Source organism: Oncorhynchus mykiss, chromosome 13 (genome assembly GCF_057628025.1).
Source record: "Oncorhynchus mykiss isolate SJ-2025 chromosome 13, ASM5762802v1, whole genome shotgun sequence".
In the NCBI taxonomy this organism is placed as follows: Eukaryota; Metazoa; Chordata; class Actinopteri; order Salmoniformes; family Salmonidae; genus Oncorhynchus; species Oncorhynchus mykiss.
Window position 1 is genome coordinate 46,398,105 of NC_143034.1, and position 16,391 is coordinate 46,414,495.

General features: G+C 44.9%; 1 protein-coding gene across 1 annotated transcript in view; it reads right to left on the reverse strand.

Moving 5' to 3' along the window:
• Positions 1–126: 126 nt before the first annotated feature.
• Positions 127–16,391, reverse strand: part of LOC110485164 (voltage-gated delayed rectifier potassium channel KCNH4-like) — a 29,397-nt gene continuing 13,132 nt past the window's right edge. Inside the window, exons 2-16 of the mRNA XM_036940964.2 lie at positions 15,619–15,852; positions 14,940–15,086; positions 14,655–14,788; positions 12,850–13,093; positions 12,124–12,281; positions 11,236–11,443; positions 10,370–10,564; positions 9,251–9,450; positions 7,625–7,874; positions 7,108–7,322; positions 6,963–7,001; positions 3,241–3,623; positions 2,913–2,992; positions 2,576–2,652; positions 127–2,084 (exon numbers count right to left, since the gene is read on the reverse strand). Coding sequence (XP_036796859.2) covers positions 1,005–2,084; positions 2,576–2,652; positions 2,913–2,992; positions 3,241–3,623; positions 6,963–7,001; positions 7,108–7,322; positions 7,625–7,874; positions 9,251–9,450; positions 10,370–10,564; positions 11,236–11,443; positions 12,124–12,281; positions 12,850–13,093; positions 14,655–14,788; positions 14,940–15,086; positions 15,619–15,852 — 3,644 coding nt within the window. The 3' untranslated portion in view covers positions 127–1,004. The remainder of the gene's footprint in view (positions 2,085–2,575; positions 2,653–2,912; positions 2,993–3,240; positions 3,624–6,962; positions 7,002–7,107; positions 7,323–7,624; positions 7,875–9,250; positions 9,451–10,369; positions 10,565–11,235; positions 11,444–12,123; positions 12,282–12,849; positions 13,094–14,654; positions 14,789–14,939; positions 15,087–15,618; positions 15,853–16,391) is intronic.

Sequence of the window (16,391 nt, forward strand, 5' to 3'; positions counted from 1 at the left end):
TTTCAAGTTATTTCATTTTTCACTTCAGATGCAATTGTATTTCTCAGAGTCCCTGTTTTAAATATATATATATATATATATATATATAGATATATATATATATATATATATGTTAATATTCTGTTTGCATCTTAAATAGCTTTATTTTACAACTAATATCAGTTACAAACAAACAAAATGATATACTACAACTCTTTCAGAGAGCACACGTTGTTCAACTCATTGCACGTCTTATTTCAGTCTCTGTTACCAAAGAAACAGTTAAATATACAGCATAGAAAAAGTCAGAAAATGATCCAGACACCAGAGCAAAAAGAGATGCAGAGCTATGAATAGCCATATTGCAGAAGAGGGAAAAACACAAATAACCGTAGGTCCTCTTTGGCCAGCAATCCTCTGGCAGGCTAGCCAAGAGACAATTTCTTAAAATAATGAGCACAAACCTTGGTCGTATGCTGTAATGTCCAGACAGCTTGTAGATTGAGCTCCACAGTGTGTTCACAGACAATGAAATCACCTAAAACCACATGTCAAAATGCTCATTAGGTGATGATACTTTCTATGTAAACACAATATAATGAAGGAAAGGGGTGGGGTTTGCTGTTTCCATGGCTGCCAGGTCTCAATGTGATATGTCTAGAGATACCCTCCGGTTAGTAATACCCAACTTTCAGTTCACAAGAAATACATAATAAACACAAAGCTGAATATTTTTGTAAACTGAGTCAGCTTGTCTTCATAATCTCTGGTCCATATCAATGCTGTATTTACAGTCAAATTAAATAAACAGTACATCAAGTACAATCAGTGTCGATATTATGTAGCGTGATTGCTGTGTAGTGAACGTTTTAGACTGTCAAGCAATCATTCTTTTCTCAGATGTAAACTCGAGTAGCATAAGAGATGCAATCAAAAAGGGAGAGTTGAGTTGATGGGCTCAGCGTTACTTTGCAGCAGTAATGACCCGTTTATTTATCCGGTCTCTGTGGGGCTCCAGACAGCTGCTAATGAGTCACCTCCAAGCCCCAGAGAGGCTCGACTTCCAGGGCCTGCTGTGTGCTGATGTTGGTCCCCTGGGTCTGGGACTCTGCCCGCTCAGCATCACTCTGCATCCTCTCAGGTCTCTCCCTGCCCTGTGGGTACTCAGTCTTAGGCCCTCCACAGTCTGGCCCTTGCCCTGCTGGCTGCCCTGCCAGATGTAGGGATGAGTCCAGTGTGTGGACAGGGCTGGAGCCCACCAGGTCATTCTTCCTGGCTCTGTTGAGAGAGCCCTGCCCCTGGGTGGTCTGGTTGTGCATCTGATTATATGTTGGGCTGACAGACGTGTAGACCCCAGACTGAGAGCTGAAGGCGGTGTGGAGCTGTGGTTGGCCGGTAGGGGTCAGTGAGACGTGGATAGGCGTTGGGGAGATGGACGGTGAATGGCTGCGGTCAGAGTTGACCTGGACACTCAGGGAGGGGTGGGACTGGCTGAGGCTGCCTGGGGAACATAGGGGACGAAAGGTACTGATGGTGGGGATGGAGGCTTTGTACTCAACCTGACCAGGACCCGCACCTCGGAGTACTGGGAAGGCAGAGTTGAGGTTCAGAAGAGATGGCCCAGTCCGGCATTGGGAGTGGCCCATGTAGGGAGAGTTGGGTGTAGTTCTGGAGGTCGGGAAAGGCCTGTACTGGGCTTCAAGTCCCTGACCAGTGGTTATGCCTCTGTCCGAGCAGCACGGATGTAAACAGGATGACCTGGGATTGGACGTCTGGTGATGGTGTTCAACCTCCACCTTCTGACCTCTGCCCTGGGGGGGCACCCCACTGTAGGCCCACATGTTCCTGGCAGGGTGGCTGAGGGTGTCATGTTGGAGGTGAGATGGGTGAGGTCCAGCAGGCATACTGAAAGGCACCCGTGTCTGCCAGTCATTGGCAGCAATCATGTTGCTGCTGGGGTTGAGGTTAGGGGCCATCTGCAGGCCATAAGGATAGGTGGAGATGGCAGAGGGGTAATGTAACATGGTCACATGGGCCTGCAGGAAATGCATCATCTCATGGAGCTCCTTGGTCAGGTTGGACACCTCCTGGTTAAGGGTATTCATCTGGAAAATAGATGGCACGCAGAATAATGAAAGCTACAATCTGTTGCTTGGTTGAATAGTAATTATTCCAAGGCAGGAGACATAAGCATTAGAGTTCTATTGTCTCTTTCTAGGTCAGAAATGGTGGGAACCAAAAACAAGCACAGCCATAAATTATCAGTCGGTGTTACGTGAGCTTTCAAATCTGGAGCATCTCCAATTTAACAATCCTACATTTTATTTGAGGAAAAATGTCTTTCAATGTTCTCTTGCCTACATAGCCTGAGTGGTGTATTTAATGCTGAAAGTGTGTCAGGGATGACCTGTTTTTAGACACTCTTTAGGGTACAGCGAAAGTGGAGTACGGAAAATGAAGTGGGAGAACAAAAAAGTTTGTCTCTTGAGGTCTCTCTACCTAGATGGAGCATATCATTCATTTATCAGTTCATTGATACATCATTATGTTGGTTTATGTGTCCGTCTACTCCGTCAATGTGATTGTATGTTCCTACCTCTTTGTTTAGCTGGCTGATGTTCTGTCTCACCTCCTGTGTTTCCAGAAGTAAGTTGGCGCTAACCTGGAATGGGTCTATGGGGGGGATGGGATGGACAAGGATGGATGAGATCAGTGCTTTCACACCCCACGCCAACATAAAGTACTTTGCTCATACCATTTCATTTGTATGAGTAGCCTACTTGTACTGCTTTGGATCATTCTAAAAAAGCAATTTTCTGACCAATCAATTCAGTATCCTTGCCTAAAACACGTTTCTATTTACTGTTAGAAATCCACTGATAGAAAAACATCGTTTTTTGTAGTTAAACCATTGTTTAACCTGAGCCCATTACCTTTGCTATTGATCTTTGCCTCGCCTTGATCCACATTGAAGTGAAAAGACTGCCCATTATCCTCAATTCCATCCACAACCCTAGAGGAGATAGGAAGAGAGGTTCATGCTTAAGTGGGTTATGATTAAATATGAAGTGATTTTCAGTTAAATAAATTGAACTGTAATCTGTCTTTGCTGTTATTACCGGGTAAATCCATTGGAAAATGTGATTTACTTTTTGGTTAATGGTTATAGTCTTATAATCCTACAAACCTTAGGTTTAGGTACTGGGCTAATGAAATACAAACGCTAGTCATTTTGATTGACACTTATGTCTCATTACTCACCTGGGGCTGAGGTCCAGAGGGCTGACACAATGTAGGGAGGGTATGAGCAGCTTGGCTGGCCTATGGGATGAGCTATGATCTGTGACCATGGTGGGCACCGGGGCTAGAGTAACCTCCTCATTGGACAGCAGCTGAGGGGAGGGGTTACGGCCTCTGCAGCCCTGGGCTGGGGAGCGGCAGAGACGGAGTGTATTGACACGTCGAAGCTCCTCCCCCAGCAGGCTGCTGAAGCCAGGGTGGCAGACGGGGCTGCTCAGGCCATGCATCAGTAGCAGCCGCCCTTGGTGGGATGCACCAGTGGGACAGTGGCTCATGTCCTCACCAGACTCCACATCTTCTGCCTCCGCAATGAAGGGAAGCTTGTGGTCCTTATCAGCTCGCTCCTGAGGGGCAGAGGGTGGGAGAGGAGAGGCATGAGTAACAGGTTCTCTGTAGTTCTCACAAACAATCATACATGTCTTCCAGTAGCCTATTGCTAGTGGAGGAGGAGAGAGAGTGTAGAGGGAAACACACAGAGTTTAATTTGATTTTAGCTGCCGGTAATGGGTAGCAGGGGCGTCATGCACCCTAAAAATCTGAGGGGGCACAGAGTACATGAGGATGGCTGGGGGGGTTGTCCGGAGGGGAGCTTGTTGGAGAATTGTTATATTTTTTAACACATGAAACAGCTTTCTCCTGCAATCTAGAGCCATAGCATTTTCTATGAAGTTGGCTTTAGCTAGCAAGCTAGATACTTTCCCAATCTCCCAACCTCATAACTAGCTACCAAGCCATTTCAGGCAAAGTTTGCTAGACTTTAGAAAACCAAGCAATTACTAAATGTACTGAATAATCTTAGTCTTTTACCCAGATTTTAGCAGAGATGCAGAGAAGCATATTTCGTTTCTTTAAAAAAATAACCACCAGACCGGTCAAGAGGTACGCTTAGATATAGAAAAATACTAGGATGTAATATCCTAGGCATTAGTGCAGTATATTGAGATTTGTGTAGAATAGAATTAGGTATAATGATTATGGCTCTAATTTGAAGGAACATTTGTTTTAGGTGTTTAGAAAATGCTAAATTCTCAGGGTCCAGCCCCCCTCCGGACCACTCCCGCTCCATCCTCACCTACTTCGGTAACAAGAGATGGTGTGTAACTTCCTTCTAATACAGTGCCTTGCGAAAGTATTCGGCCCCCTTGAACTTTGCGACCTTTTGCCACATTTCAGGCTTCAAACATAAAGATATAAAACTGTATTTTTTTGTGAAGAATCAACAACAAAAGGGACACAATCATGAAGTGGAACGACATTTATTGGATATTTCAAACTTTTTTAACAAATCAAAAACTGAAAAATTGGGCGTGCAAAATTATTCAGCCCCCTTAAGTTAATACTTTGTAGCGCCACCTTTTGCTGCGATTACAGCTGTAAGTCGCTTGGGGTATGTCTCTATCAGTTTTGCACATCGAGAGACTGACATTTTTTCCCATTCCTCGTTACAAAACAGCTTAAGCTCAGTGAGGTTGGATGGAGAGCATTTGTGAACAGCAGTTTTCAGTTCTTTCCACAGATTCTCGATTGGATTCAGGTCTGGACTTTGACTTGGCCATTCTAACACCTGGATATGTTTATTTTTGAACCATTCCATTGTAGATTTTGCTTTATGTTTTGGATCATTGTCTTGTTGGAAGACAAATCTCCGTCCCAGTCTCAGGTCTTTTGCAGACTCCATCAGGTTTTTTTCAAGAATGGTCCTGTATTTGGCTCCATCCATCTTCCCATCAATTTTAATCATCTTCCCTGTCCATGCTGAAGAAAAGCAGGCCCAAACCATGATGCTGCCACCACCATGTTTGACAGTGGGGATGGTGTGTTCAGGGTGATGAGCTGTGTTGCTTTTACGCCAAACATAAAGTTTTGCATTGTTGCCAAAAATATCAATTTTGGTTTCATCTGACCAGAGCACCTTCTTCCACATGTTTGGTGTGTCTCCCAGGTGGCTTGTGGCAATCTTTAAACAACACTTTTTATGGATATCTTTAAGAAATGGCTTTCTTCTTGCCACTCTTCCATAAAGGCCAGATTTGTGCAATATACGACTGATTGTTGTCCTATGAACAGAGTCTCCCACCTCAGCTGTAGATATCTGCAGTTCATCCAGAGTGATCATGGGCCTCTTGGCTGCATCTCTGATCAGTCTTCTCCTTGTATGAGCTGAAAGTTTAGAGGGACGGCCAGGTCTTGGTAGATTTGCAGTGGTCTGATACTCCTTCCATTTCAATATTATCGCATGCACAGTGCTCCTTGGGATGTTTAAAGCTTGGGAAATCTTTTTGTATCCAAATCCGGCTTTAAACTTCTTCACAACAGTATCTCGGACCTGCCTGGTGTGTTCCTTGTTCTTCATGATGCTCTCTGCGCTTTTAACGGACCTCTGAGACTATCACAGTGCAGGTGCATTTATACGGAGACTTGATTACACACAGGTGGATTGTATTTATCATCATTAGTCATTTAGGTCAACATTGGATCATTCAGAGATCCTCACTGAACTTCTGGAGAGAGTTTGCTGCACTGAAAGTAAAGGGGCTGAATAATTTTGCATGCCCAATTTTTCAGTTTTTGATTTGTTAAAAAAGTTTGAAATATCCAATAAATGTCTTTCCACTTCATGATTGTGTCCCACTTGTTGTTGATTCTTCACAAAAAAATACAGTTTTATATCTTTATGTTTGAACCCTGATATGTGGCAAAAGGTCGCAAAGGTCAAGGGGGCCGAATACTTTCGCAAGGCACTGTAGCTGTTCTGCTTTGAGTCAGTGCTGTTCCTTTCTCTTAGTGGCAAACATAGGAAATTAGGTGCACTGAGGTGAACTGCCTTCTTGGCATTTTCAGTAGGAGTCAGATTATTTAGCTGTTATGACCTCATTGTGGTTTATAATTGTTATTCCTCAGAGTGACATTTTTTCTGTCAGGTTATTATTTATTTTTTTACGTTTATTGCTACCAGACAATTTTCACATTCTGGTAAATTATTTTTGAGAGAATCAGTTAACTCCCACGCACAATGTAGAAACATTAACACGTGGACACTCGCATGTCATAGGAACACACATGCATGTGCACACACAAGGTCACACACACAAAGGCAAATGCCTAGTCCAACACCCACTCAAATCTAAAAAAACAAGAGTACAAAATCAGCCTCACAGAGATACCGAGACACACTAATGACAGCCCTTTGTTAAGCTCTCAACAAAGGTGGAAAAATGGGGCTGTGAGAAGTGCAATCATGCTTCATGCTTCCAAAGTTCTATCTGGGAATGGGCTAGATCAGAACATTGCGTGCAGCCTTTTATCAAGTTATATGTTCCCCTAAGAAGGAAGGGCAACAGGTCAGGGCCCAGAACCCTTATATCAACTTCAATCATTTAAATGTCTCTGTCCCAGACCAATATATAAACACTTTGAAAAATGGAATGATGAGTCACAAAGCCTATTCACATCTCAAGGTGTAAATATTTTACTTGGACATTTAGCTTAAAATATTCTGGCTATGACTACAAATGTGCTGAGCTCTGAATTGTTCTGAGCTCTGAATTGACAATGTGAAGCTGTGACTTTGTAGATATGTTGGCTGTGGCTGTAGGAGCATCCCTGAGTTATCTGTCAGTAGCAGACTGATAGGTCATAGTAATCCCCATCTGTAGTATAGTAATAAAAAGGCACACATTTACCTGAGAGAGCCGAGGGGACCGTGAGAACCTTGTCAGCCCCTGGACAGTGAGTCAGAATGAGTCACAATTCCATTACAGTTTACACAGGCCACACAGAGTAAAGTTTGAGTGAGTGAGTGATTGAGTGAGCATGTGTGGTTCTCACCTCTGCCTCGCTGCCCTCTCTCAGGTTGTAGGTGAGGTTGTGGTGGATATCAGAGCTGAAGCGATTGCCATACTCTGGGTAGAGGCCCAGGACCTCCCTCAGGGCACGGACACTGATGTGTTGCAGGTCACAGTAGGTCAGAGCCTTCACGTCCGCATTGGTCTTGATCACCTGGTCTTGCGCTGTCAGGTCTGCCCCAATCAGATCACCTTTGCCTAGAGACAGATTACCCAATTAATAATCTGAGTTGACTTGATGCTTCTCTCATACACTATAACGACAACATCCACATTGCTGGGATAACAATTGATGGATAAAGAAAACTAGCTCCCTATTCCCCGTATAGTGCACTGCTTTTCTGGCCAAAAGTATTCCACTATAAAGGGATTCAGATTCCACTTCAGACGCGGCCAAAGAGTTGATAACAGAGACGGATCGCCGACACGAGAGACAGAAAAAGGAAATTATAAAAAGAAAGTGTACTCCAGAACAGGGAAGTGAGTTGTCTAAGACGTACCCAGGATAGCAAGGACCATTTCGTCCTTCAGCACCTCTAGAGACCCAGAGCAGACAAAGTAGTTGGCCTGCAGCGCGTCCCCCTGGCGGATGAGGTACTCTCCCGGGGCACAGAACGAGGTCTTGATGTGCAAGGAGAGGGAGCGCAGACACCCCCTACTGGCCCGCTCAAACACTGGCAGCTGCAGGATGTCCTTGTTCAGGTGCATGGCGATGTCCGCACGCAGTTCGTCTGGGAAGTCATGCAGCAGCTGACAGGAGGAGAGAAGGAGGACTTCAGCACCCACAATGCAATGGTTTTGTATCAGATTACAGATCAGATTGTATGAGATTAGAGGTACCAGAGAGGGACAGTGGTGTCCGGGGATCAAGGCTAAAGGAATGCTCTTGTCATATGAGATACGAGACAGTATAAACCAAGTTCAAGCCTATGCACACTGTGTGGACAGCCAATCAACAGTTATTCACAAACATGTATTTTATGTGTTGTGGAAACACACACAATTCTCAGTGAGTATACAATACCTTGTATTTTGTGTTGGACTCTAGCTACATTTTGCCGAGTGGCTACACTCTTCAATGTACAGTAGTTGTTTTCATGGAAGCCTTCTTAGATGACTCAAATCTCTACGTATAATGTGCACTGTTGGTCTGTTTCACTAACGCTAGCCTGGCAGTAGCACCAGCTAAGAGGTGTAATACATTTGCAAGTTCTCGGGATCCTTCGTAGCGTCTGTTGTCGCCCCTTCAGCGGAGAATAAATTATGAAGCTGATGTCGAGAGGGTGTAAATGAGTACCAACATGTTTAATCCTATCGCCGTAGCCTAAAATGATTTATGAACTTGTATTTATTCAGGGTAGCCCAAATGAGACCTTGGCCTCATTCACAATGGTGCCCTAAGTACAAACACCTTCTCACAAACAGGAAGAAAAATGTGCATTACAAATAAATAAAAAATAACCACACCTCAACACCACAATATCAACAAATAATACTCTAGAATCAATCGAAACAACTGCAATCCCAAACTGCCGAATCAAGGTGAAAGGAATTTTGTAGGTCGTTCCTACAATAGGGAGCACTTTTAGGCAATACTAGATCTAAGCCCATCACTGTGAACAAAAGACTACTTTCTAAAAAAACCAATCTAACCTCATTGGGCAGAGACTGAGAGAAGATTGGGAAATAAAGGTGGAGATGACCTAGATGTAAAATGACATGTCTGATTTAGAATCCGCCATCCCACACGGAGACACGACTAGACCACGAGGCCATTCATGTCTGAATGTGACAATACACACCCACACTGTCAACACCATCTGATCGAAAGACCTTGGCAGGGATACAAAAGATTTCTTTCGGAAAGATTTCTTTCGAAAACTACTCCCAACATAAGGTGTACTCTTTCTGAAAGGCTAATTATTTACATCTGAAAATATATAAAGACCAGTCTGTCAGTACAGTATGTTTGTCTACCCTAATGGCTGCATCCCAATGGTCCATTGTTATCCTAAAGTGTGCACTTGCCCACTCCCCATCAGGGATTTGAAAGCATTGGATTGTTGTAATCATTGGCCGGAGTTTGTTACCACCATTGTTAAATACATATGTGTCATGTGACCCACCTCGTTGGCGTTGATGCCGTTGTTGACAGACCAGGTGGTCTGGAAGTACTCCAACATCCTCTGTTTCAGCAGCTGGGGCAGACGGTGCACACGGATAAAGTCCTTGATGTCCTTCATACGCGTGTGGTAGAGCGAGCGCCGAGAGTACATGCGCTGGATAATGGCTGTCACGTTACCGAAGACCACTGCATGCATCAGGGCTGCAGGTCGGAAGAGGAACAGGGAACATGGGGGTCAAGGAGTATTACAAGATTACTCATTTGAGCTCAAAGCACACACATATGCAGAAGAGAGTCATACAAAGCCATCACCATGCCTTAAGTCTTTTTTTATAGAGATTTGTGAAGACATCTTAATAAGTGTTTTCAAGAAGTCTTAATAAGACAGCTTGTGTATCAAGATGTCTACTAACACTGCCTTGCTTCCAATGAACTTACCCCCCATGAGCATGATGCAGATGAACTTATCCCCATGAGCATGATGCAGATGAACTTATCCCCCATGAGCTTGGTGCAGATGGACTTATCCCCCATGAGCATGATGCAGATGAACTTATCCCCCATGAGCTTGGTGCAGATGGACTTATCCCCCATGAGCATGATGCAGATGAACTTACCCCCCATGAGCATGATGCAGATGTACTTATCCCCATGAGCATGGTGCAGATGGACTTATCCCCCATGAGCATGATGCAGATGAACTTACCCCCCATGAGCATGATGCAGATGTACTTATCCCCATGAGAATATTACAGATGAAATGATTCCCCATGAGCATGATGCAGATGGACTTACCCCCCATGAGCATGATACAGATGGACTTACCCCCCATGAGCATGATACAGATGAACTTATCCCCATGAGCATGATGCAGATTAACTTATCCCCATGAGCATGATACAGATGAACTTATCCCCCATGAGCATGATGCAGATGGACTTACCCCCCATGAGCATGATGCAGATGTACTTATCCCCATGAGAATATAACAGATGAAATGATTCCCCATGAGCATGATGCAGATGGACTTAACCCCATGAGCATGATGCAGATGGACTTATCACCCATGGGCATGATACAGATGAACTTATCCCCATGAGCAAGATGCAGATGAGCTTACCCCCCATGAGCATGATGCAGATGGAGAAGATCTTCTCAGCATCTGTGTTGGCACACACATTGCCAAAGCCCACACTGGTGAGGCTGCTCAGGGTGAAGTAGAGGGAGGCGATATAGGCACTGGGCATGGAGGGGCCGCCCATCGTACTGTTGATGTACGGGGTCTCCAACCGCTTCCCGAGCTCCTGCAGCCAGCCTGGAGAGTACAGCAGGACATGGTGGACAGAGAGTGGGAGAGGGAGGGAGAAAGAGAGAGGGGGGAAAAGTAAGAGAGAGTGCGGGAGGGAGGGAGGGAGGGAGGGAGGGAGGGAGGGAGGGAGGGAGGGAGGGAGGGAGGGCAAAGAGAGAGGAGGAGAAAAAGGAAAATGCATTACAGGGATCTGATAGAAGTCCCGTGAAAGAGATGGGGTTGTTTTTTCCTTTGTGTCTGCTTGACTTTCCATCCAGAGGTGATATTACAGAGTGTGAGGCATTCTTGCTGGGAGTTAAATTAGATAGTCACTGTAGGGGGGACCAGCCAAACAGTCTCTGTCCATTACTCTGTGACCTACACTTGCTGTGAGGTTGACTGGGAGGGTGTTATGGAGGGTGATGGACTGAGAGACCAGTTCAGAAGCATTTAGGCTTGTCCAGGGACCGAGTGTGCAAGGGGGCCATAGCATCTAGCTATCAGGCAAGTGAAACGAGTTACTGTGTAACAGACACATGTAGAGGAAATAGTGGTCACACATGGCTGCTTCCTATAGTAAGCCGAGGTGCTCAACAAAAGGAAACGTTCTGTTGATGTGTCTACTGTGTGAGAGTGGTGCAACAACCACACGCAATATACACACATTCACACGCGAACACTAACAAACAGGCGCTCACCTATATCCCAGGTGACAGGGTCGCTGCTCTCTATCTCCTTGCGGCCGATGACGTACCAGACGCAGGCCATCCAGTGGGCAAGCAGGGCGAACACAGACATGAGCAGGGTCAGGACCACAGCACTGTACTGGGAGTAACGGTCCAGCTTCTGTAGCAACCGCAGCAGCCGCAGCAAACGCACCGTCTTCAGGAGGTGGACCAGCGAGGTCTGGACAGGAGGTAACGGACATGTTTACATGCAACGATTCATGTAGAGATGACCATTTGCATTGTGACAAGTGTAAAGGCCAAAAGACGTTAGAGGGTTGAGTCATAGTCCGGTTAAAGTCGTCAGACATTATGTACAGTATAGACGATCTATCCTCTGTACTGAAATGATATCTCCAGGGACACGGTCTAGCTGAGATGCAGTGAGCAAACATTCCTCCTACCACTCCAATATCCCACTTCCCCCAGAGGCTAAAGACGCATTCATCCGTAAAGAACAGCACATCTCTTGGGAAGCTGGAGAAACAAATGATTGGTGGAAAAAAGGGGTAGTTGAACAGTATCACATCTCAGAAGCCCAGGTAAGATTAAGTGAGAAGGCTATTGGCTGAGATTTTAACAGTGAGACAGAGAGAGAGAGAGCGATGGGGAGTGCAGCTAGTGGATAGGGGGAGGGACACTGGAGAGAAGGAAGGAGCAGTCAATAAAGCATGGAGGTGGCAAGACCTAATCCGTTACAATTCAATGCTCAGGGGAAATAAAGAGGACCAACAACATATTTTAAGAGGGAAAACGATTATTCTGGGAAGGGCTATCAAACAAGCACTGTCTGTTCAAGATAGGATAAGGAACTGCATACACACGCAAAGCCAAATGCCCATGACACCCATACAAACTCACCACTGTGATGTTGAAGGCGTAGAGGAGGTCAAAGGGCAGAGCAGCGATGAGGTCTATAAAGAACCAGGTGCCACAGTAATGGAGGTAGATTGAGCGGGCATCGTACACCACCTGACCCGACTGACTCACGAAGGTGGTCCTAAAGTTCAGGATGATATCTGGGGAGGAACAGAAAGCAAACCCAGCAGGACATGAGCAAAATAATATTTTATCCTTTACTCAATTACACAACAAGTGTGTAAGGTGAGTGAATAGGCTATTACGTTCCAGCATTTTTCCAGGTGAGCTGTAAATGCTAATTATGGCATGACACCAGCGGTTTAGAATAACACACAATGTGATGACAATTTTGTACATGAATGTCACTGCACATAATTACCATTTCCTCAACTTAAAAAAGCCTGAGCCCCATCACAGCTGTTTTAGGATCACACATCCATCGGAGACAGGAAGTCTCTAATTGTGGCTCAAAATGGGAGCTGTAACCAGGGGTGACACAGACACCATGATGAGTTGGTAATGCAGGTGGGTGAGCGAGTACAGTCAAGTGTGACCGATTTCCAAGGAAACACCCACTGCCACAGCAGGAAAGAACTGTTATTGATCAACTATATACCAGAGGAGCTAGATACTGGTGCCAATTCATTTAGCCACCGGAGTGATATGACATTTACCATTGGAGTACTATGTTGCCACTCTCAGTACTGTTACACAACAGTATGTTACCTAGAATGAAGAGCATTTCCACTGCGATGTCACTGGCAATGGTGCTACGGGAGTCCCAGTCAGTGTCGTCCTGGTGACTGACGAAGCAGACATTGAAGGGCACGGTGACCGCCACGTAGAAGGTAGCCAGGAGGATCAGCCAATCCCACAGGGCCTTGGATACGCTGTAGTGGAGGAGGATGAAGCGGGACTTCTGCACCGCTGCCACCTTGTACTCTGGGAGAGAGGGCTTCTGGAATACACTCTGCAGGGAGACAGGGGCCAAGGGTCACAGGTCATAGGTCCCAGGTCACAGACAAAGCCCAAGACACCACAGTGGCACTTGTACTTATGAGAACATCTCAAGAATGCAATGACACCTAATTGCCCTAGCTACATCAAAATCAGTGTCTGCACTCCCTTGGCCCCAATCCAAACTCCTCTGTGGCACAAGAGAGGAGGAGTAAATGTTTCTTTTAGGAAAAAAGGACGTCAAATCAAAGTTTATCGGTAGCGTACACAGTTTAGCAGATGGTAAAGCTGGGGGCAGCAAAATAATTGTGTTTCTAGCGCCTAACAGTGAAGTAAAATGTCAAGCAATTACCCAAATAAACAAAAATCAAGAAACATCTTAAGGGTTCAATGGCATCTTTTCAAGACAGAAATAACCATCATGCAATTCGTGGCCATAGGCTCACAGCAGTAGTAACTTCAGAAACAGTAGCAGGTACTCTAACAGGCCTGGGGATCAAATGGAAGCTCATTTGACAATACATGAAAGACCGATAGAGACCATTATCAACATGTTCTGTTCGACACATATGCAGAACCACTGACTTTATCCTCCATAAATGACTCGGTATGAGGGAGATGAAATATGGATGAGGTACTATGGAGATCCCTTGAGGTAATGAGATCTGAAAGTAAATTCCCTCTGTCGTTCTTCAACATGACTAGAGAGGCTGCTGAATAGGTCAGCAGAACCTCCAAGTGGGAACCCTTGGTGGGATAATAGCTGGGTACATTATGGGAGATAATTACTTGGTAATTGGAGGATTTAGATGCACAACAACAACTGTCACAGCAAAAGCGCATGTTAGAAACTTTTTCAAACCATGCCACATAGCCCATGCTGTTGTCAATGGTAACCTCATTTTCTACAAAATCTTAAACAACTGATCCCCATCAAGTATGTAAAAGGTAGGATTCGGAAAGAGTGAATTGTCATACATTTCATTGATATTTTAAAGTTTTAAGTCTCTCAGCATTTAACGGTACAATTGACGTATCTTTAAACAACAACTAGCTCATATAAGACGTGTTTAAGAGAGGAAGAGGGAAAAGGTTGAAAATCCTAGGTTCTATCTGTCCACTGCTGTGTCATACTGTGCCCACTCTTCCGGTACTTTCCTTTAATTAGTGAGATGATACCCCAGCTTTCCCATGTCCCAATCTGCAAAAGGCCACACTGCGTCTCTCTGTTGCTCTATATATATATACCAGCACTACAAAGACCACACACAGCAGACTGGAGCTTCAAAGGCTGCCTGATCAATTCCTCTATCTGGGCCAAGCTCAACCTTCCTCAAATGGATAGGTAAATGTCACCACACTCTTATATGCTCCCTAACACGTCTGCTCAAATATGTTTTCATTTGAATGCGGTAAGAATGTGATTGTACATGTATGAAAACAAATGACGTCATGTTTCAGAAAGCAGTTGGTAAAATAATGAAATGATGCCTTTCCTCTAAAGAAAAACGTCCTTTTTGTCAATGAGTCAATACACTCTACTGTACAGTACAGTGAGATCCCGGGGAACTCACATTGGGCAGCTTCCCCTTGCCTCTCTTGGAGAACTGGTTGGTGAGGTGGTACAGGACAGTCCTTCCCCTCTCCCTGGCTTGGGAAAAGTGGGAACTGCTGCGTTTTCTGCTCTGATGTGCGTCCTCTGAGATGCCTGATGACATGAGGACAATAATGAGAATGGGTCTTTACACTTTTTAAAGCCTTCCTTTTATGCTATCATCGTAGAAAGTACCATAGTAGGATAAAAGGATAAACGGTTCAATAAAGGTGTAAGCCACGGTGTTGCAGAGTTAGTAGGATACCTGTGGCCTCCACCCCTCTCCTGTTGCTGTGCTGGTGGCTTTTTCCGTACGACTCAGTGACATCCTTGAAGGAGAAAAGGAATAGAACCACTTCGCCCTTCTCATTCTTAATTGGCACAATGTCAAGAAGGCACCAGAATGGTTTCCCTGCGGAAGCAACATTACAGAAGAAGTTAGATTTAGTGATATTCAAATGTTTTCAGCGGGGACCCAATTTTGTCCCGCTAAAACTTCTGGGGAACCCATTCTTTTCCCAATAATTTCTCATGACCCAATCCCATCCCACCCCAAATCTAATAATACAACCTACAACATCTGTAAATCAACAAATAACCTTCAATTCATTGCATTTTCATCTCTTATCATAATGAAAATGAACCAAAATACATTTACTCAATAAAAATTGTGTTTCTCAAAGGATCTTTCTCAAAATGCTTGTATATTGTCCCCTTAAATAATCTGCACTCTTAATTTAAATGACTTTGAATACCACTGAGTTCAATTATAATGACACATGGAGTTGAGGACTGTATTTTACTCGACTCCCTCTTCATATTGTGCAGACGTGAACTTGGTGTATGTTGCATCCTCTGTCCATTGTTCTAAAAATACATTCAAAAGATAGATCTGGTTGGATGATGTTGTATGGAGGGCCACCATGTGTTGACTGAATGCTCACCGTTCTTCATATAGAAGCACACCTCCCCCTGGTACTCCTGCTGTCCCTCCAGGGCCTTGTCCACCTGCTGCCTCACCCTCTCACTGGTCTCCGCCCCGTGCAGGAAGCGACACGTGCACGTTTTCTGCATCACCTCAGTGCGCACAAACCCCGTCAGCTCGCAGAAGCCGTCCGAGCAGTACACGATGGGGTAACCTTGGCGACCCTGGGCATTCCCAAGAAGGAAGTTGCTGTCTGTGGAAAGCAAGGAGAGAAAATTAGAGACACGATGTACTGTACCCTAACTCTGTCTGCGTAATGATTGCTGTATAAGTGGTCAACCAATTATTTCTGTCCCTCGAGTACACTGTGTGACTCAGACATTAAATGGATGAATGTCCTTGCCCCTGGATGCTGAATTAGGCTATGTAATTAACAATCAAGCTTGTGTTGAATACAGCCATCTATGAAGGTGGAATATAGCGTCAGGGATTCAGTCGATTTCAGGTTTCTTTCTGAATCTCTCTCTCCTCCCACTCATTTTCTCCTCTCAGGGTCTATTCCATCCTTTAGCTGTCTGAAAAAGAGCTCTGTCTGTCTCGGTCTCAGTCGAACTAACTAACTAACTAACTAACTAACTAACTAACTAACTAACTAACTAGCACATAGAACCCACCCACAGCAGCCTGCAGGGACATCAGAGCAGGCTTTGAAGTTTAGACCTGTGAAGTCTGGTGGATGTGATAGGAGAGAAGAGGGGACCCAGTTCACTCTATGGGGGCCCACAGCCCAGG